The sequence below is a fragment of the Pelodiscus sinensis genome, chromosome 3 (assembly GCF_049634645.1).
Source record: "Pelodiscus sinensis isolate JC-2024 chromosome 3, ASM4963464v1, whole genome shotgun sequence".
NCBI classification, from domain to species: domain Eukaryota; kingdom Metazoa; phylum Chordata; order Testudines; family Trionychidae; genus Pelodiscus; species Pelodiscus sinensis.
The window spans coordinates 127,303,088-127,324,993 of record NC_134713.1 but is presented as its reverse complement, the minus strand read 5'-3'; the positions used below and the strand labels follow the sequence as shown (position 1 = coordinate 127,324,993).

General features: G+C 44.6%; 1 protein-coding gene across 5 annotated transcripts in view; it reads right to left on the bottom strand.

Annotated features, from left to right (window-relative positions):
• The window catches only part of LGALS8 (galectin 8), a 35,543-nt gene extending 21,434 nt beyond the window's left edge, over window positions 1-14,109 (bottom strand). For 4 of the 5 annotated variants that reach the window (XM_075924811.1, XM_075924809.1, XM_025184130.2 and 1 more), the window contains exons 1-4: window positions 11,336-11,494; window positions 7,824-7,939; window positions 6,193-6,281; window positions 4,776-4,986 (exon numbers count right to left, since the gene is read on the bottom strand). In XM_075924811.1, the coding sequence (XP_075780926.1) occupies window positions 4,776-4,986; window positions 6,193-6,281; window positions 7,824-7,883 (360 nt within the window). In that variant the 5' untranslated portion in view covers window positions 7,884-7,939; window positions 11,336-11,494. Of the gene's footprint in view, window positions 1-4,775; window positions 4,987-6,192; window positions 6,282-7,823; window positions 7,940-11,335; window positions 11,495-13,836 lie in introns of those variants that run through there. The other variant, XM_025184128.2, reaches the window with a different exon arrangement.
• Window positions 14,110-21,906: the final 7,797 nt, after the last annotated feature.

The following is a 21,906-nucleotide window of genomic DNA, read 5'->3' as shown; positions in this document are numbered from 1 at the left end:
CACAAGTTCTGGATGCTTTTTACCCTTAGCAGTACCCGTTGGGCCAGCCCGTGAGCCCTCTGAAGTGGCGCCGGCATATTGGCGCCGGACGTTCCGATGAAAAGGAGGTAGTTGGGATTGGAATGGACATAAGCAACACATCTCAAAGAACAACCGTTATGAGGTAAGTAATCATTTTTTCTTCAAGTGCTTGCTTATGTCCATTCCACTTAGGTGATTCCCAAGCCATACCTACCGAGGCGGGGTTGGAACCTAAGGACAAATAGACTGCAGCACCACTCTGCCAACAGCCACATCCTGTCTAGCCTGCATAATGGTTAGTAAAAGTATGGATCGATGACCACATAGCCACTCCACAGAGGTCTAGGATTGGCACCTATGCTAGGAATGCCATTGAGGAGGCCTGGGTTCTGGTAGAATGGGCCATGGAGGGGGGGGGAAGACGGCTTTCCCCTTAGATCATAACACGCCTTAAAGCATGCCATGAGGACAGGCACTGAGCCAACACAGGGAGGCCCTTCATCCTCTCTGTCATAGAGACGAAGAGCTGGGTCTGCCTATGAAACTGCTTTGTCCTCTCCAAAGAAAAGCTGAGAGCCCTCCTGACATCTAATGTATGAAGCGCTTACCCTAAGCTGCACGCAAATGAAAAAGAGCAAAAGACCAGTGGGAAAATCTCTTGGGACATATGGAACAGGGACACTACTTTAGGTAGAAAGGCGGGGTGTGGACGCAATCTCACCCTGTCCTTAGAGAACAGGTTATATGGTGGCACCAAAGAAAGGGCTCACAACTCAGACATCCTCCTAGTTGAGGGGATAGCCACGAGAAAGACTACCTTCCATGAGAGAGGGAACATGTAGCTATTGGTTCGAATGGGGGTCTCATGAGTCCCTGGAGCACTAGAGTCAGGTCCCACTGTGGAAAAGGTTGCCTAACCTAGGGATAGAGCCTATCAAGACCCTGCAGAAAGTGCTCAACCATCACATGGGTGAAGATAGAGCTTCCCCTTCCCCCTGGTGAAAAGCCACAAGGGCTACCAGGTGTATTCTCACCGAAGAGATGAACAACCCCTGTTGCCTGAGGTCAAGGAGGTAGTCTAAGATCATGGGGATGGGGCTCAAAAGGGGTCCCCCCTTTTCTGACTGACTGACTGACAAGTGGAAAACCTCCTCCATTTGGCCTGAGAGGTCACCCTGGTGGAGAGCTTTCTACCCTCCATCAGTACCCATCTGACCAGGTCTGCACAGAGGAGCTCTCTTCCCCCTCAATCACGGATCTTCCAAGCCGTGAGTCTTATCTGGGTCCCTGTTGGTATGGTCTCTGTGACCTGGGATTCAATGGGTGACGCTGGGGAGCAGGGGTGTGGATGCCCAAAGACTTGAACATCACCCTCACGTCCTTCCGACTGCAATTTACTGACAGTCTGCTCTGAGATGAGCCCTGAGCCTTTGAAGGGCAAGTCCTGCAGCATAGTCTGGACTTCAGGCGGGATGCCCGAGACCTAAAGCCACAAGTTCCTCCACAAGACAATGCCCTTGGCCACTAAGCATTCCACAGAGTCTACTGCATCCAGTGTGGCCTGAAGGGCGGTGCAGGATACCACCTTGCCTTCCTCTGTCAAAGCCCCAAACTTCTTCTGCGACTCCTTCAGGAGCTTGGACTTGAACTTCTCAACCGCCACCCAGGAGTTATAGGCATATCTGCTGAGCATTACTTGCTGGTTAGCAATCCTCAGCTGTAGTTTCGCTGTTGTGTATGTGATTTGCCCCAAGAAGTCAAGCTTTCTGGGCTCCTTGCTCTTAGGAGTGGGCCTGGGCTGCCCCTGCCTCTCTTTAGAAAGCAGCATAGGCCACCACCAAGCCCAGGGGCGGGTGGGAAAACAGATGTTCGTGACCTGACTGTGGCATGAAATACCTCCTCTCCACCCCTTACCTCCAAAGGTTTTTCATAATTTTGGCCACCGTCTTAAGGGGGAGGGCAGTCCTAGCAGGAACATCCACCATCAGGACGTCCACCATGGGATCATATTCTTCCACCACTTCCTCGGCCTGCACCCCTAATTTTTGTGCCAACCTCCTGAAGAGGTCTTGATGGGTGCACATGTCCATGGTGGGCATAGCCAGGGACGGGTTTGCCAGAGCCACATCGGAGAAAGAGGACAAGGAGTCCCTCGGCAACAGTGGCTCCTCTGGGTAGGATTCACTGTGGCTGGCTGTCGAGCCGGGAGATCGTGGTCCCCTGCTGGTCCCGAAGGACTGTCCCTGGATGCTGAGGTTCGGGCCTGTGTGAGTGTGGTGGCCAAGGGAGTCAACCTGTGGCCTGAGTACACTGAAGCCAAGGCTGACCCCAACCTCGAAAGCTTCAGTCAGTGGGCTTGTTGATACGCCCAGGGAATCCAAAAGGGCCACTGGGCTAGCGGCTGCTATTGTGAAGGCCATGTCTGAGACGGTGGTGGGCTGACCTTTCGCAAGTGATGCCTCGAGCGGGATTAGTGCCAGGATCAGTGCCGGGACCGGTGTAGAGACCTTGACCAACCTGACCTTGATGATCAGTGCGATGAAGCCCTTGAAGTGAATGACTCTGTGTCTGATTCAGAGGAGTACTCTGACACGAACCTTGGTGGTGCTACCGATGCCTCCTGCTCCCGGTGCTGGCTGTGGTGCACCATGGCCATCGGTTTGCCTCAGAGCAGTGGTGGCGGTGTCGGGGGAGGCATGACTGCATTCTCTGGTGCCAACAGTGCCGGTGCTGACGGAGCCGAAGTCGATGGTGCTGGTGTTGGGATGGTTCCGCTCCGCACAGAACCTGGCTCCTATACCAGGGGAGCCAGTGTCGCTACTACCGGCAGTGGCAGACCAGAATCCCTCACCGGTAGTAAGGAGGGTGGCACCATGTGTGTCGTCGGCCCCATTCTAAGTCTTTGGTGCTCACGGCCTTTATATGGCTTCGCACCGTGCAGTGCTGATCCCGGGGATGAGGTAAGGTCGATCAGCTCCGAGGCCACAACAAAGGTGTCTGGGGTCAACGGCCGAGGACCTCTTCCACTAACAGGTCCCGAACCTTGGGACTACTTGCCCGAGTGGTGCTCAACCTATGCCTGTGGTGTACGGAAGCCTCTCTGCATCTGGGCAGTGATAAAGTCTTGGGGTGTCCCTCTCACGGATGCACCCCCTGGTCCCGCCTTGAAGGCAATCTCCCTTTCCGTGCCTTCTTGCGAGCACTCAGTACCAGGGACTGGGAACAGTACCACGGTGCCGAATGACGGTCCAATGCCACAGAGTGTCTGGGTGCAAATCCCGTACCCTGCACCAACCCTTGGGCACTCCTCACGGACGGTACTGGTGCCACCGGTTGAAGCACAGACTCCATCAGCAGCACCTTGAGTCTGGAGTCGCGCGCATATTTGGTCCTTGGTTTAAAGGACTTGCAGATCGTACATGAGTCTGTCAGATGGCCTTCTCCAAGACACTTCAAACACACCTTGTGTGGATCTCTACAGGGCATAAGCTTCAGGCACCGCACACAGGGTTTGAAGCCTTGAGGCCCCAGCATTCCCCACTCGAGGCAGGGGAGAGGAAAAAAACAACTTACTAAGCACTTCTAATCAACAAGCAACTAGGAAAGCACTAAACTACTGAAGAAGGTGCACTTGCATGAAACAAGCCAAGAGTTCCAGCAACAGTCACAGGCGGTAAGAAGGAACTGAGGGGGTGGAGGACCAGCAGGGTTATATATGCGCCGGTATGTTGGCGCCACTCCAGGGAGCTTCAACAGGTACTGCTAAAGGTAAAAAGCAGCCAGAACTCATGCACGTGGTATGCACACACCTAAGTGGAATGGACATAAGCAAGCACTCGAAGAAGAACAGATTTATTAGGGCATAAGTAACTTGCGGCTTGATTTTGTTGTTTTAATTTGTAATTGCTGACTTCATTTATTTTTCCTAATATATTATGTTTAAATATTCCCTTCTCCCCAGCCACACTCAAACACTTCCCCTTCCATATTAGCACAAGACCAAAATGACCCTATCACAGACCCTCAGTAGTGTTACTTGAGATGAATATGGTTTTCTATTTAACTCAAGAACTACAACAGAATCCTTGAATACAGTGAAAAAAGCTGTACTCCGTTCTCTGAAAAACCCCGAAGATATAACCAATCAAGAGAAGACTAGAAGGACTAACCAGGAATTAAACAGTGATGGAGATGGAAATATTTTCTTCTTCCTCTTCCAAAACAAGAGGAAAGCACACCATGATCCATGGGATTTGGTGGAAAACCAGAAATACTTGCCTGGATAGGTTTCTTTACCAATAGTGTGGAATATTTAATGGCATTCAATCACAAAAGTATATTTACTGCACATATGTACTTTGGGTTTGATACTGCATCACTTATCACATTTTGATTCTCTCAGCACATCAGCATTTGTTGACATACAGACTATAGACTTGTTTCTTTTTAGTGCTTCCTCTGACCGATGCAGACAGAAGGCTGCTGTGTTCAGCAGAAGCCCTTTGGGCATAGGAAAGGGAGGGTCTGGGTAACAGCTAGTATAATCAGGAAGGTATTTACTCACTCAACACACAACTTTCCAGGCACAAGTATATAAAATGAAAGGCCTACATTATTCAACAGTACCCCTCTTTCAGCCTATAGTTTCTCTTTGTAAATAAAGCGTACATAGCCATAAACAATACTGATGCTTCCATAATACTGTGTTTATGGCATGACAAGTGGCTAAATACTCATGTTTCTTAGGAACTCACCTGAAATTTATCCTTCAAAACCATAAAGACAATCTCAAATGGCTTCCCTTTTTGAAAAGGCATCTCATAAGTGATCTCCTCCCAACCCCATCTTTCTTTTTCCAGAGTGTTACAAACTATGAGGCCAGATCTTTTGAAGCGGGGATTGAAGTGAAAGGCCACATCAGCCCGAGGTTTTGTGCTATTGCCACACTGGAAGTCCACCTGGAACCTGATCAGAAATTAAAAACACACATTAGTTCAGCTCATCTAGAAGTGTTCTCTTCTAAAATATTTAATTACGTTTTAATAATATACAAACTTTGTATTAAATCTCGTTATGGTGATTACAAATTAATGACAAGTAAAGTGTTAGATACATAATACTAATTTATGACTAACCAAACACAGGAAGATTGTTAAAGGCACAGTGGGCAGTTATGCAACCAGCTCCCACTGGGAAAAAAAACAAAAACAAAAAAGAAAAAACAATGGAAGTTGGGAGCCTTACTCTCATGTGTTTTCAAAAATCTCCTTAATCTATTACCAAGAAGTAGAATAACCTATAAGTATTTCTCTGGTGCTAATCACCATAGCATCTGAGCATGGTATGTACTTTATTAAATTAATCCTTATTACTCCTTCTAAATAATGCTCATTCCCATTTTAAAGATGGGGAAATAAATTAAATGACCAAATCCACAGTGGAAACTTGTGGAAGAACAGGTAACGGAACCTAGATTTCAATTCTCTATCTTTGACCCCCATCGCCACCAGATTACGATTCCTTCCCCTCATGTGAAGCCTGATTCTTCTGAGTGACGAAACACTTCTATTGTTTCAGATACTGCCCTTAGAAAGGAAAGGTTTCTGGATCATAGGAAGCAGATTATGATCCAAAGAGGAAGGAAACAAAGGGAACCAAGAGACCAGACAAAAAAAAGTGAGCACAGAGCAGAGAGCAAGATGAGGAGTGACTTATCTTCCTTAAATCTCACTTTGAAACCTGCATTTATCCTTTGCTTCCTACTTACACGCACACATTCAGCATTATGTAACTCTACTACATATATTCAGAGCATTTTATAAATCAACATGTCAACAGGTGTCTACTGTGGCAAAGATCAGTTTTTAAATATAAATTCATTACTTTTTCAAATCTGAATTTTTTTTTCTATTAAGGCTGTGGTTTTGCTTCCAAAGATTTCAGTCAATTTCAGTCACACGTCTTGGGGTCTCCTCCAATGTCCATTAATGAGCTTCTCCATTGATAGATGCAGGGTCAGGTTCATAATGCCCCAATTTTATGATGGAAAAATTAAAATATTTCCAGTGAATGTGTATCCCACAAGATATAAAAATCCATTTACCAGCATGGCTCCTTAAAGACTCATTCAAAATATAACCACTTGAGAGTCAGGTGACTTTAGCAAATTACCTGTCAGAATCATCAGGAACATTCCCTCGTATTAAAACTAATTCTCCAGGATGAAGACCACCAAGAATTGTCCCAGTGTATGGAACAGCCTATGAGAAAGAGGAAAACATTCAAAAAACATTTGGGGATGTTTGGGTAAAAAAGAAAAAGAAAAAATATGGTAAAATCCGCCATTCTAACTAATAATATTGAAGGGGAAAATTCTAAATAACCAACATAAGATGACCCACATAGTTAAAAAACAACTTGGTTTAGTGAGAAAGTGAAAGCAACTATAGAAAATAAAAAGTAAGTAACAAATGAAAGAAAAGGGAAATTGACAGTAATAGATATAAAACAGAAACTAGGAATTGTAGAGAGAGACACAAGAAAAATCTATGGCCTGCAGAATTAAGGACAAGAAAGAAGCTTTGGAATCCATGAATCACTGGAAACAGTTCTAACCCTTCCTCATAATGGGGAGTGTAAAAATAAAACAGAAACTAGGAACTGTAGAGAGAGACACAAGAAAAATCTATGGCCTGCAGAATTAAGGACAAGAAAGAAGCTTTGGAATCCATGAATCACTGGAAACAGTTCTAACCCTTCCTCATAATGGGGAGTGTAAAAATAAAACAGAAACTAGGAACTGTAGAGAGAGACACAAGAAAAATCTATGGCCTGCAGAATTAAGGACAAGAAAGAAGCTTTGGAATCCATGAATCACTGGAAACAGTTCTAACCCTTCCTCGTAATGGGGAGTGTAAAAAAACCAATCAAGTTGCTAAAGGTATTAGAAAAAATGAATTTAAATTAATTTAAATGTTATTTTTATGTTAGGGGTATCTCAAATTTGTAACTGCACTGCACTACCCCCGCCATGAAAATCTAAGTAAAACCTTCCATTTCTACATGCAGCATAGAAGTGGATTGGATTGGATTGGATTGGAGAGTAAAAAAATATATTTCAGGAGAAAATATCTTTGAGGCTCTTTCTGGTAGGGGAACCCGAGAAACCACCCCTTGTATGGCACATTCAAGGAGAGATTGTTATGAGAAAGAACTGCTTAATCTTGTTCCCTCTGCAGAGTGAATCACATATGAAAACAGAGTTGGGGGAGAGGCAACTCACATTCCTTCACTTTCCCTGACTCACAAAAGATAACCTAACACACATGCTGTGGGTGAACATAAGGCTGGGGGAGGCAAGCCCTCACCCCCTCCTTCCGGAGGGCCTGCCTTTTACAGAAGCCAAGCTCACTCCCCATCCCCACCGCAGGGGCAGGCCTCAAGCACAGGGAGAGTGGGCAGTGCATGGTGTCCCCAACCTCAGTGCAGCTGAAGACCCATGCTGGGCAAGCTTTAAGCCTAGCCCTGGAGTACAGATGTATGAGTATTCTCTCCTTTTTGGATATACTGTACTTTAACAACAAGATACACACAGCTCCAAGTTCCCTACCTTATTAATAAGAACTGTACTGAAAGCAGCAAGTTATTCTCGTGTGCATGAGAAATGCGGAGATTTTGCAGTAATCCTATCACCGCACAAAAAACACTCGGCTCTGACTAGCTGACATGTAAGAGCAAAGTCCTAATAGGGTAAAATTGCCCACTGCCTGCAGGGAGAAGCTGTTTACATGATGGGAAGTTACCGGTTTATGGGTTGTGTTCTGCAGTTGGTCCAAGGACATCATCTTCCCTCCTCCAGCCATGGATTTTGAATATAGTTAAAGTTCTCACTGTTTTCTTGGCATTGAAGAAAAAATCCCTTTGGAAAACCAAAACTTATTAATTAAAAACATTGAATGAATCAATCCTTGTTCTGTTTTCAAAATATTAAATTACTGATTTTGACATACCTAACGAACATGTTTTAAAAGCCATGTGCTTGCTTAATTTTATAGTTTTTACAAAATTATGTGTTTAGTGGTCCCAATAAGACACATCCATCAATACAGGGCAATGTATAGATAGCTCACTTGAGAACTCTGGGCATGATTGGTGTTCAATAGACATAATCGCTCCCACAGCTCCTTACTGAGGATTGTGGACATGCACAGTCCTTAAGCATGGTCAACCCTTTTGCTTTCTACACAGCTCTCTTGATCTTTTGGTCAGCATAGAAACTGTGAGAGAAGAAAAGAGTTATCATCCCACAAAGACCTGAGGCATAGCTCCTGCACTCAGGAACTGCAGCTGTGCCTGATTCTTACATGGGAGTGCTAGAGGGGAAGGTTCTTTGCACAGTCCTACTTCCTACACAAGAACAAGTTAAAAACCTGGCTTAAAAACAAGCAAGAGAGCAATTTTATTTTCTTCTTTTGTAAAATCCTTAATCTCCTAAGGGAGAGAGTCTGTAGGCCAGTGGTAGGCAACCTGAGGCCCACAGGCTGCACACAGTTCATCAGGATAAACTACCTGCAGCTTCCATTGGCCGCAGTTTTCCGTGCCTGACCACTGGGAGCTGCAGGAAGCAATACAGGACACAGGGACTTGCTGGCCACTGCTTCTCTCAGCTCTCATTGGCCAGTGAACAGCCAATAGGAGCTGTGAGCAGCCCATACATGCAAAACACAAGGTAAACAATCTGTCTGGCAGCCTGCCAGGGGCTTACTCTGACAAGCCATATGTGGCCTACAGGCCTCAGGTTGCCCACCACTGCTGTAAGATGACCTTTGCTTTCTCCTGCCAAATTAAAAGGGGCCAGAAGTTCTCTTACCTTCCATACTATGAAAAGACTAGCAAAAACTACAAGAAAGACGCAAAGTTTCTGTTTTCTATGTCTCTCAGCATACACAATTCCTGGTACAAATTAACAGTTCCAGGACAGTACTGACAGATTCACTGAACAGACAGCGCTGAACAACAATGAAATTTCAGCTTCTTAGTGCAGTGGTTCTCAACCAGGGGTACAGGTAACCCTGGGAGTACACAGAGACCTGTCAGTATCCATTCATTTATTTAGATATTTTCCTAGTTTTGTAACAGGCCACATACAAAGCACTAGCGAAGTCACTACAAACTAAAATTTCACATAGACAATGACTTGTTAGTACTCTATAAACTGACATGCAAGTGCGATTTTATAATTATACAGTAAAAATTATAAAGTAAGCAATTTTTCAGTAATAGTGTGCTGTGACACTTTTGTGTTTTTATGTCTGATTTTGTAAGTAAGTAGTTTTTAAGGGAGGTGAAACTTGAGGGTATTCAAGACAAATCAGATTCCTGAAGAGTACACTAGTCTGGATAGATCGAGAGCCACTATTTTAGTGTATTCTGTACTAAACAGCAATCCCTCCCTTCTTCAGAAAGGTATCCCATCGTGACCAGAATGCAATACCTAAACATTAACCAACAGACAGTAATATTAATAATATTATGTATTGTTCTCTATTATGCAAAAAAAGGCGATTTCATTTAAGCAGATTTAATGGGGCCTACCTTTGCTGCATTGCTGCCTGATACCTGTTACAATATATTTGACCAATCAGAACAAAGTCCATTCTTATACTTATGCATCGTGATTTATCTACATCAGTCTCCGTGGAGGTATGACTCATTGTAACTCTTTAATAATATTTTCATTTTTTCTATATGTGATTATTAAGTGGCAACAACACTTAGCTCTTATATATCGTTTTTCATCCATTAATCACAAAGCAGTTTATAAAGAAATCCAAATATCATTAGCCTGATCTTAGAAATGGGATAAGAGAGGCACAGAAGAGACATATTCCCTGGACAAAGAAGGCTAGTAAGAGAGCCAGAAATGGAACTCAATCTTATGACTCCTAACTTGGTAGCCCAGTGTTTCTCAACCAGTGGTACAAGTACCCTTAGGGGTACTCGAGAGAAGTCTGGGGGGGGGGGGGTACATCAACACAACTGAAATTTGGAGAAAACTTAATTTTTGTTTTAGGTTTTACAGCTCTTTATTATTTTTATACTTTTTACATCCAAAAATTTAATTGCTCGCCTGGCTACTATTAAGTTGTTTAAACAAATGTGTTGCAATGGTAGAAAAAAAATGTGCATTTCTGAAAACTGTAGGTATTGGGGGTACTTTATTTAAAAAGGTTGAGAAACACTGGTAGCCTATTCACTGGACCATGCTGCTTCCCATGAAAGTGTGGTGCATTTGAAATCTTGGAAATGTTGCTTGATACCACAGACAATAAGTCAATTCCATACAAAGAAAGCAGGGCAATAACATGGAGAGAAAGTTGGAATTTAGGTATTTCAGTATTTTAGGAATGAGGGAATGTTGTATAATTGCTGGGTTCTGGATGTGGGTGGGAATTCACTGATAGAAATGCATAGCAGATCCTCTCTGACAAAGAGAAAAATTACTTTCAGTATTCATTAAGCTGATGTCTCCAAACAATACTCAAACTGCTGAGTGCCATTATTTCTATTTCTAAATGTGGAGCATGACTAAAGTTAGAGTTTTCTAAGACTGGTAAACACCTACAGGGGTTCCCCGCCCCCATTTTGTAGCAGAAAAACTGAAATTTAATGTCACTATGTATTATCTCACTAACTCCAAAATATTCCTGGTAATAAACACCAGATAGGCAGAAAATCCTGCCATTCACTAAAGTCAGTCAGATTATCATTTAAGAATTTCTTAAAGAGATGTAGTCAGGGCTATTTAAACACAAAGCACAGATATTATTTTTAAAAAACAAGTTTTACATAATAATGATAGTAAGAGAAATGTCCACCTTTAAAAATAAAGCAGTGCAGTAAAATTAATTTGCTTGGCTCTAAACGTTCCCATGCAATGTCTGTTCCCTGAATTTTCCAAAATTGTGTTAGTACATCAGAAGTAGAAAGTGAATACAGAGTGTATAAAGTGAATGACTCATTTGAGAAAAACCTAAAAAGTAAACAAAAGAAGACCTTCATGAAAAATAAATTAATTTTAAAGGTTTAAATTTTAATGATCAGAGGAGTTTAATAACATAAGACATTTTTAAAATACAATTTTAACCTTGCCATTTTAGTTTTCTTGCTTTGTTTCTTCTGTATGGTCCCCCTCACTGGATTCAATCCTTTTTCTCTGCCTCCACACACACCTGGATTTTAAACATTTCAACTTTTTTTCCAGAAAGGATACTGTCAATCTGTTTTAATCATATTTAATTTATATTTAACTTACCTTTGTAACTAATAACCTCTTCCAAGCTTCAAACTGAAATCTGACTGTAAAGCATATGCATCTATATCCATTTCTGACGGCTTTAATTCAGCTGGTTACTCTGCTTTGCACAGGAAAAATGGTTCCTCCACTTCTACTTCCTAATTCCCATGGACCAACACAATGACATCACCACATGCATGTGGCTCAGAAAGCCTGACTTCTTTCTACCGACATTTCTTAAAGGACCAGTGTAAGTTTCTCAGCTCCCATGCTGACAATGTGGGTTTATTTTTTATTGTGCCTCTGTTTCTGCTAGAGGTAGGTTACTGTTTAAAACTGCCTTTTGAAACCAATTGCATTATTCATTTCATACTTTAATTTCTTTGTATGCACTTTAAAATAGTAGTATGAATTTAATCCTGGGGAAAATTGCTGCCTAGGAGAATGACATTCTTTCTTTAGCTGCTTACTAGCTCTCCTTCTAGCATCCTGCTTGGTATAGAGTTGGGAACTTAAATCAGCCCCATGTCTGTCTTCTGCTACCTTGCTTCCAAAAAATGATCAGGAGGACACAGATTTTGCAGGACACTAGTATCTACAGCAGGGGTCAGCAACCTATGGCTCACGGTTCAGCACCAAACATGGCCTAGTGGAGCTGTGTGGTGGGCAGCAGCCCTGTATGTCAGAGCTGGAGTCGGGCCACGGTGCAGTTGTCTGTACTGGGACAGCTGCACCACGTTCCTGGTTCCAGCTCCAGCGGCTGCCATGCGGTCTAGCGGAGCTGCATGGTGGGTAACTGCCCCGTGTTCCAGAGCTGGAGCTGAGCTGTGGTGTGTCCGCTCCTGGGACCAGGGCCATAGTGCAGCTCCAGGAGCAGCTGCACTTTGGCTCCAGCTCCAGCCTCAGCACATGGGGCAGCCACCAACCTCACCTCTCTGATGCCATCTGGCTGCAGCGTCCTGGCCCTTGCCCTGATCCTGGGGCAAGCCCCATAGTCCAGCCCCCATCTGGCCTCAGGAAGGGCTGGGGGTAGCCTCCACTCCTGCTGCAGCATGGGTAGGAGGGGCGGCCATGATCCTGCTGCGATAATCCTGGCCCAGCCCCTCGTCCAGCCACTGCTGCCCAGGTACAGTAGCCCAACCCCAACCAGACAAGGTAATCCATCCCAAGGGCCCCTCCACATACTCTGTTTCCCACCCCCAACACCTGGCTTGCGTCCTGCATCCCATCCCTGACTCTTGCACCCCCACATCCACAGACCCCTACCATAACACTCCTGCACCCCCCATACACCCCAACCCTGTGCCTTGAGCCCATCATGCAGCCAAACCCCCCTGAATCATGTCAAAGGTACTTTGCGCTCAGGATTGACAGAGGACAGCCTGAATGCATGCATGAGGCTGAATTTGAACAGTTATGATGTAAACTTCAAAGAAATGTGCGAAAAGATGCAGCAGCAGAAGTCCCATTAAATAAAGTCTGTGAGTACAATGTTTCATGTATACTATTATTAATCATCACCAGGGCTTGCCAAACCACGGCGAGCCCCGCTCGCCAGCCACACTGTCCAGCAATCTGCGCATGCGTAGATAGTTCTGCGCATACGTAGATCGCCCAAACCCAGCTCTTCTGGATTACAATCTACTCGCCCGTCGAGCCCTGATCATCACATCAATTATCAATAATATGAAGTTGCATATTTTCAGCCAGGTAAATGAGCATTCTTTGTTGACCACTTGTTCTGAATTTTTTGATGTAGTTTGGCTCTGTGGTTTGAAAAGGTTGCCAACCCCTGATCTCCAGTCTTGTCTTACCAGCTCACCACTGAACTTTTTACAAGTAGCAAGCATTTGGCATCTCTCCCATGCCATCTCCTCAGGCAGCCAGGTAACCCCCCTCTTCATCTGGAGACTGAGACTTAGCTTCAGCAGGACAGGTAAAAAGGCCCCAAAATTGGCCCTAGACTCCCCACCCCTCCCAGGTTTCACTCTATCACAAATCCTAACCCAGTAACCCAGGTACCCAATCCCCTCGCAAAGCGAACTCAACAATATATAAAACATGTTTAGTCTTTAAGGTGCTACTTGTCTATTTGTTGTTTTTTAAGTTTTTCTGTTACGGACTAACTCGGCTACCCCTCTGAAGCTTTTCAGTGATATATGACAGTTTCTTTCCTGTGTGGGGGTCCCTTGTCACAGCTTATGGAGTGCTGTTTGGTGTTTAGTTGCCTCTCCAGAACTCCTTTTTTAAGGTACACGGAGACAAGTGAAAGCTCCAAGCCTGAGCGAGAAAAACCTCACCCAACCAGAAAGCCTGGTCAGAGCCCAGCAGCTCCTGGCACAAGGTGGGATTTCCATCATTTCCCACTGGCATATCAGCTGCAGGAAGCCAGACAGACACAGGCTGCAAAAATATCTGCTACACGTAGTATGTAATGCAGCAGCAGGATAACATATGGGTCCTTGTCCTTCTCCAGATTTCTGTTCCCTGACAGTTCTCTGAATCTGCTGTTAACCTACCTTCATTTGCAGCCTGGGATTGGGGTTGGAAACTGGTGAGCTTTTCCTGTTTCCACTCTATTGCCATGGCCACCAGGGAGCTGTCTGCACTGCAGCTGGGAGGCGTAATTGCCAGTTTAGATTGCTATGGATGTGCTAGCTCTGCTCAAGCTAGTGCAATAAATTAGCAGTGTGGCCTGAGTAGCATGGGCAGGCTTGTACTGGTGACCCTGTGCAAATATTAAGGTGGCTACATATTACCCCCTATCCCACACAGCACTGCTCTCCTGCCAGCTGCACAACTGTCATCTCCAACTGTTATGGAACCTTCTGGCTCTAGCATTCCGTTACTGTTGGAGTGAAATGCATCAAAACGGCCTTTCCTCCTCAGCACTGAAACGTGGTGTTTACACAGGTGCAAACTCTGGCCCCCTTGCTGCTTAATGCAAATTGTATTAATTTTAACAAAAAAATTTTTAAGGTAGATTAGGGAATTGCTGAGAGCCTCATAAATCTGTGTCCATCACAACTCCCTCAGTTTGGGTTGCCAGGTGTCTGGCTTTCCCCTGGCACACCCAGCTGGAAAGGGACAGTGGCAGCTCCAATTAAAAGTCCAGTTGGCACAAAGATGACAGGCTCCCTTCCTGGCTCCTCACAGCTCCCAGAAGCAGTGACCTGACCTGTGGCTCCTAGGGGGAGGGATGGTCACAGAAGCTATGGGGCAGGCAATATGCAGATTCAGGGTTTGAGATGCAGTGTGGCTGCCTGGCCACACTTCTGCCAAGGAACTGAGGTACATGTCACTGCTTCCGAGGAGCCCCCCATGGTAAGCACCACCCAGAACCCACATCTCAAAATCCCTCCCTGTGCCCCAACCCTCTGCCCCAGCCAGGACACCCCCATCACACCCAAACCCCCTCCCACACTCTGAACCCCTCAGACCCAGCCCAGAACCTCCTCCTACACCACAAATCGCTCTTCTCCAGACCCACCCCAAAGCTCCAGCCATCACCCTCATCCCAACCCTCTGCCCCTGTCCGACGAAAATGAGGGTGGGGGAGAGCAAGAACAGAGACAGGGCTGGCCCTACCTTGAGGTGAACTGAGGCAATCGCCTCAGGTGCCAGACTTGGGGGGAGGGGTGCTACTGGGACCCAGAGTGTAGAAAATTGTGTCTGCTGCTGGTGCATATGTAGGTAGCAGAGCAGTACCATGAGAGGAGTACAACAAGTAGAAGGCAGAATTGAGACCTTTCAAAGTTTTGGCCCAAGCAAGGAGGCATGGGGCGTCATTTCAGCTCCCCGCCTCAGGTGCCAAAATGTTGTGGGCCGGCCCTGGACAGAGGGAGGGCAGAAAAAGTGAGCATGTAGCCTCAAAGAATAGAAAAGGCAGGGAGTGGGGTAAGGGTCTTTGGCTTTTAGAAAGTTGACAGTCCAACCCGCACAAACATTCTCTTTGAGCAGGAGCGGCCCGAGGCCAGCTGCAGCAGCTGGCGCCCTAGGCGGAGCGGCGCAATCGCCGCCTCTGCCTGCACGGTCGTCAATGGCTGTGACGTCATCACAGGGTGCATGGGGCAGCGGCACCCTAGGCAACTGCCTAGCTCGCCTAGGCTCACAGGCCGCCCCGTCTTTGAGGCAAAAACTCCTGCCCGCTTTGTATGTTCTTGCAGCCCAGTTAGTGGGAGGCTGAGGTGTAACAGAGAAGAATATAATGAACTTTTAATATAGCTGTTAAGTTCCTGATTACATGGACCTTGCTCTGCCCTAAATTTGTATATTCCATGCCAACATATCTGATAGGGGATGGAAGTATTTTGTGAGCAAAAGTGCCCACAAACAGCATTCACACATGCTGATGGCAACGTGGGGTCTGAAAGAGAAGCAGCATGGGCAGCGGGTATGCTAGGTGGGGCAAGGCATTGCCTTTCCCAACTGCCAGCCTGGGTCCACCCATACTTTGCCTCCAGAACACCTACTGTAGGTGTACTGGGGGGGAGGGGGAAGAGTGTTGCTGCCCCCAAGTGCCTGCCCTCCCTGTGCTCAAGACCTGGGGAGACTTGGGCTGCATGCCCTCTGCCCTCCTCATGTTCTGGGACCAGGGAGGCTCAGGCCACACGCCCTTTGCCCTCCCCCTGCTCTGGGGCTGGAGAGGCTTGGGCCGCATGCCATTCCACTTCCCCGTGATGGGGGATGGGGCCTCGGAAGAATGGGCAGAGCTGGAGGTGCACCTGTTCTGAGGATAATTAGGACATCAGTCTCCACTGCTGTCCAGCTATTAAAATGAAACCTTGTTGCAATTGTTAATTTTTAAAATGGAATGTTCAGAGTAGTTGTTTTTGGTTAATTGGTTTATTTACTTATTTTGGATTGTTCCAAAGTTTGACAAAATATAAGTTTCAAAGAAAAAGCAACCCTCCCTCCCCCCCTGGCTGTTGCTGACTGTGAATGAAATGCACCCACAGGGTTTGAGATGCAGTGTGCTCCAACCCTGTATCCCTGCCCTGGATGCACCCCAGGAGGCAAGGATAAGAGGTTGTAGGAAGGTGTGGGGACATTTTGGGGATGAGTCCCATTCACTGCACTTACACCGCATGCTAACTAGGCACCCCAGCACACGCAACTTCTGGAAGATCAGGGACGGAGGAGCTGGGAGCAAGGGCAGGACCAAGCAGCTGCTCTCCTCAGCACAGCTGGGGGAGGGATGATCCCCACCATCCTGGCAGCCAAGAGCTGCCTCCCACCTTTCAATTTTGCACCCTGCTCCAGGCAAGCTCTGTTCAGCAGCAAGGAGCCAACTGCAGGAAGCTGAGGGCAGATTTTGGGGCAGGCTCCCATTTGCTTCCTGGGCACACCTACCCACGCAACCCCTGGGAGCACAGCAGGGGCCAGAATGTAAAGTGGAGATCTGGCAACTGCACTGAAGGGAGCAACTGAGGCATGCACAGTGGATGAATATAGGGCTGGAGGAGGTAAGACCCCACCCTACTCCTTCTGCCTGTAGCCCCACCCCTGCTGCTCAGGTCCTTGTGGGAGCTAAGCTGCCCCGCACCGTAGGAGCAGGCCACCGTCGTCTCCAATGGGAAGTGCGCATCTCCAGCCCTCCCCAGCCCTGGGAACACATAGGTGTACAGCAAACCAGGGTTTAACACTGTTCTGACTTGTTCCCATTGGCACTGCCAATAGACTACATCAAGGATTGTTGGCATAGAGAAGACTAAGAAATTTGCTCCAAAGAGTCTGGGATAGCAGAAGTCCTCTGTATGTGTCTAAGTCAAGCGAGGGCTGCATACATGCAGAAAAGCCACTGGGCTTGGACCTCCAGCTCTGCAGGATCCAGGAATTCTAGGTTTGAGCCCTAGAGTCAGAGGTGCTGCAACACTTTGTATAGTGGGTGTGCTGAGAGCAGTTGAACCAAACTTGAAATCCTGTCAATATTGGAAACCACTTCAAGCCAGGGGTGCAGAAGCACCCCTGGTTCTAGCACCTATACCTAGATTAATAAAGCTAGTGTGTGGATGCAAGGGAGGGGTGGGCTTGAGTGCAGGCTCAAACATGTGCTGGCTGAACTTACCCTAAGAGTCTTGAAAGCTTTAATTGGATATAATAATGGATCATCAATAATGGATAATAATGGATCATCAATATTGTTATATTAGGAATCGATTAAATAAGTTGATAGCCTATCCCATTTACACACTTTTCTTGGCTGAGAGTTTTTAGTGGCCTCTTGTGATTCTTCTTTGGTAAGTTAATGTTTTAGCCCTGACTAATGTTCTAGATTTGCCTTGTAGATTAGTGATTTTTGAAAAATATCAGTCCTATGAGTCAGACCCTGCACCAACTAGTACAGGTACTTAAAAAAAATGCCCCTGTTACTTCACCAGTTCCAGCAGGCACCATGACATTCATAGCCTCCTCCCATCTGAGAAGGCTGTTCACTGGTATTCCTTTAAACCAGGGGTTGGGAACCTCAGGCCCAGGGGCTTGATGCAACCCTTGGCTTGCCTGGATTCGGCCCCCAAGGCTCAGCTCCTCCCCCAGCATTGGGAAGCCCATGCTGGTGCTCCAGTTCCCCCACCATCCCACAAAATCTACTAGGATGGACACCCCTAAGCTCTAGTGTGTGAAGGAAATGTTCAGAGTGTCTTTTTCCTTCTCAGGCCAGGGGCCACATCAGTGAGGGGTTTTTTGTTTTTGTTTGTATGTTTGCTTCTCATTTGTGTGCAGCCTCCAACTGATTTTTTTTTCTGTGGGTCAGTGGCCCCCAACCCAAAAAAGGTTCCCCGCCCCTGCTTTAAGCATACCATTGCTGTGTTGTGTCAGGTAGTACTAGTTAATTTATCCAATACACATGGTGTACGTAATGCCAGTGTTAGTTCAAGTGAAAGGATACTGAAAGCTGTTTCACTGTCTTACTTTTTAAAATCAATAGGCAACATTGTAATTTATTTTTAAAATCAGACGTACCTGGAGGAGTTCTGATTACAAACCAATGGTATAATAGCTTTTTAATTTTTATTATGGTATTCTGTCTTAATACAAAGAATTAATGGTAAAAATTGTATCTTATTTATCTGCATTACAGTAATACCTAGAGGTCCTGAACAAGATCAGGGCTCCCTTTTGCTAGATGCTATCCAAACACTTAGCAAGAGATAGTCCCTGCTCCCAAAGAGCTTACAATCTAAACAGATATGAGAGACGGGAAATAGTAATAGCCCCATTTTGCCCAGGGGAAACTGAGATACAGTGAGATTGAGTAACTCGTTCAAGGTCATAGAGGAAGTTTGTGGCTCAGCAGAGATTTGAACAAAAGTCTTGAGTCTGAGTGCCATACCATACCTACAGGACCATCCTGTCTTTTGAGTTTTTAAATGTTGCATATCTTCTTGTTGAGAGATTGCTGAAAAATATTTAGCTATTTTTCATTTCAAGAAGTGATCACATTTTTGACTACTGAAGACTAAAAGATTGCAATACCATATTGTACCACGAGGTGGTACGGGTTGTCTGATAATTACTGTCGCCAGATAATATCTGAAAACCCTCTGGGTGTGAAGTATTTCCCAATTTACACAAAAAAGCCGTTTGGAATTAAGAAAATATGTCAGTTTGGGTAAATCATTCTTGTCAATGAGTGAGCCAAACATAAGGTGGCTTGCAAATGTTTTGTGACATGACACAACATTAAGAGCCTGGTAGGAGTTGGATGTGTTCTCCACATCCTCACCCATGCAGTTCCTCTACCAACCACATTGGCCACACACACACCTCTGTTTGACACATGAATTCACATGAATTATCAATTGACACCTACTGAAAAAAGTATCTCCGAATCAAGCAATGTTTGTTTTACATGTTAAGCTATGTATAGCGTTTGCAAAGTGATTTGTCTTCCCAAGCATTTTCAAACATGAAAGTATGTTTTTATGCTTTAAATGGTAACCATTCCTTTTTTTGTACATATGCATACAATTTTATAGCTTGCTCCTTGATTATTGCATCTTGTGGATCTCAAACACATGCAGACTTGTTTGCACCTACAGGTATATCTTATCTATACAGAAGGCTTTATTTCTGGGTTTTTACAATTGAAAACATTGAATGATGTAACTATATGGATTGGGTGTTGACCTAATAAACTGCTTTTCTGCTTCTCAAGAGGAAGTTAACGCCTTGTTCCACCTATGGGTTTCATTTCCCAGTTGAGGCTTTTGAAAGAAAACTTCTCTCTCACTCTTTTCATGCCATTTTTCTGCCACTCAACCTCTGGTTACCTAGCCTTTTGAAAGTCTAAACAAATCAGGCATACCCACTCTTCTTAATGTTAAATTTCCATGAATGAGTTTAATAAAGCTGACATAGTGAGGCAAAATTCATCCTATAAAACCTATATGCTATCTAACATGCTTATATGGCCCTCAATACTATAGCATTTGAGTGTCTCGCCATAATCCCAAGATGAGCAGGGATCAGCTCTGGCTTCCCACAGCATGGCACTGTGGGATACATACCCATTGCTCATGTTGTTGAAGTTGGTGCCCCTAGTGTGTACACGATCCATTGAGAAAGGGAGCAAGTGTGAACACTCTCTGGAGATTTTTGTTTTGCTGACTTTTGGGTGTCGACATAAGTTTTGTTGCCAAAACTTGGTAATGTAGACATACCCTAAGAACCAGATTTTCAATGGTGTATAGATGTCATAAGATGCAGGTAGATATCTAGTGGGACTTACAAAAGCACTTAGACTAGTGGTTTTAAAAAAAAATCCCAGTAGGCATTTATCTGCATCTTTAGGTGCCTGAATACCTTTGAAAACTCTGGCACTAAGTGACTTCTCCATAGTCACATAGGAAATCGGTGGCTGAGCAGGTAACCGAACCCCAGTCTCCCACATCAGAGGCTAATTATCAAATTATCCTACCGTTGTTCCCTTGGATCACTCTTAAGCTGTATCTAGACTACATCCCTATTTCGACAGATATATATTAGACACTTTGAAATTGCAAATGAAGCGGGGATTTAAATATCCCATGCTTCATTTGCATAATTGCATCATGGTGCTCTTTCAAAAAAGTGCAATTTCGAAAGGGAAACTTCAGTCTAGACGTGGTTCTTTCAAAAACAGCAGACTTTTTCGAAAGATCGTATAAACCTCATTTTTTGAGGAGTACAGGATCTTTCAAGAAAGCCTGCCGTTTTCAAAAGAACTGTGTCTAGACTGCAGTTTTACTTTTCGAAATGGCGCTTTTTTGAAAGAGCGCCAGGACTCAATTATGCAAATGAAGCATGGGATATTTAAATCCCTGCTTCATTTGCAATTTCAAAGTGTCTAATTTACATCTCTCTGTTGAAAGAGGGATGTAGTCTAGACACAGCTTTAGATTTTTTTTCTAAGATAGTCAGCATTGTACCCTATTTCTCACACTATTTATAATGACTTAACATATTTTTAATAGCTTGCCTGCTTGAGTCTTCCATTTTCTCAAGTCTTTTGGCTAAACAGTGGCTGGTTCTTGTGACTCACTGTACAACTTTTTTTGGGGGGGGAGGGGGGCTGAGAGATGGTGATAGTACAACACTATTGGGGAAAGCATCACAGAGTAACTCTAATCTATATTTGACTTAATTGACCTTCATTGCAATGGAGATTTACAGAATCTTTCTTTTCATTAAAGGGTACATTAAAATGATGTATGATGGCAATTATTTCACTGGAAGCAGATCTTGGGGAATTCTGCAATTTTACTATGGCTCCAAATGCAGAATCCTCCCATGACTAGTTGGAAGGCATTGGAACATAGGACAGTAACACAATAGGTGCAACCAAATCTCAAAAGTGTCTCTCCAACAGTTGAACAGATTTAATCTACTAAATAGAAAACAAAACAAATTTCTCTTTATGAGCTCAAACATGTTGGGTTTCATCCAAAGTGAACAGTTTTTAGGAATTTCTCTCAGACTCAATTATCGAGTTGATTACCATGAATGCTTTACTCCACAAAAACATGAGACTCATATTAGAAATCTAAAATACAAAAGCAGCTGTAAATTTATTTATTTTATTTTACTTATTTTTACCCCGCCTCTGTATTTAAAATATTCGAGGCAGCTTGCAAAAGTTTTTTAAATGAAATACAATTGGAAAAACATATTCCATGAAATCTCTGGTTACTTTTACCAAACTAAAATGATTTAGCCAGGATCAACAGGTATCATGATTGATGATAAAGTGATTCAACACAGGCAGCTAGAGTAACCCATTTTTAATTTGATGAAATATGTTCCTTAGCCATCTGCATGCATGAAACTGCAGACTGGACTTGCAGTCCTATTATGGATCTCCTTGATCTATTGACAGAGCTAAGGTATGAAGGATCATCTTGCATTTATTAACAAGGAACAATACATTATGGGCACTCCGAGCTATATCAAGAGGCACAGTGGTTGTCATTAAAAAGTCATTATTTATTTTGGTGAGACAAGCTAGATGTGATATCTCTTATTAGATACACTTCTGTTGGTGAGAAAGATAAGCTTTTTATCTGACACAGAACTCTTCATTTATTCAGCTCTGTGTCAGCTCAAAAGTT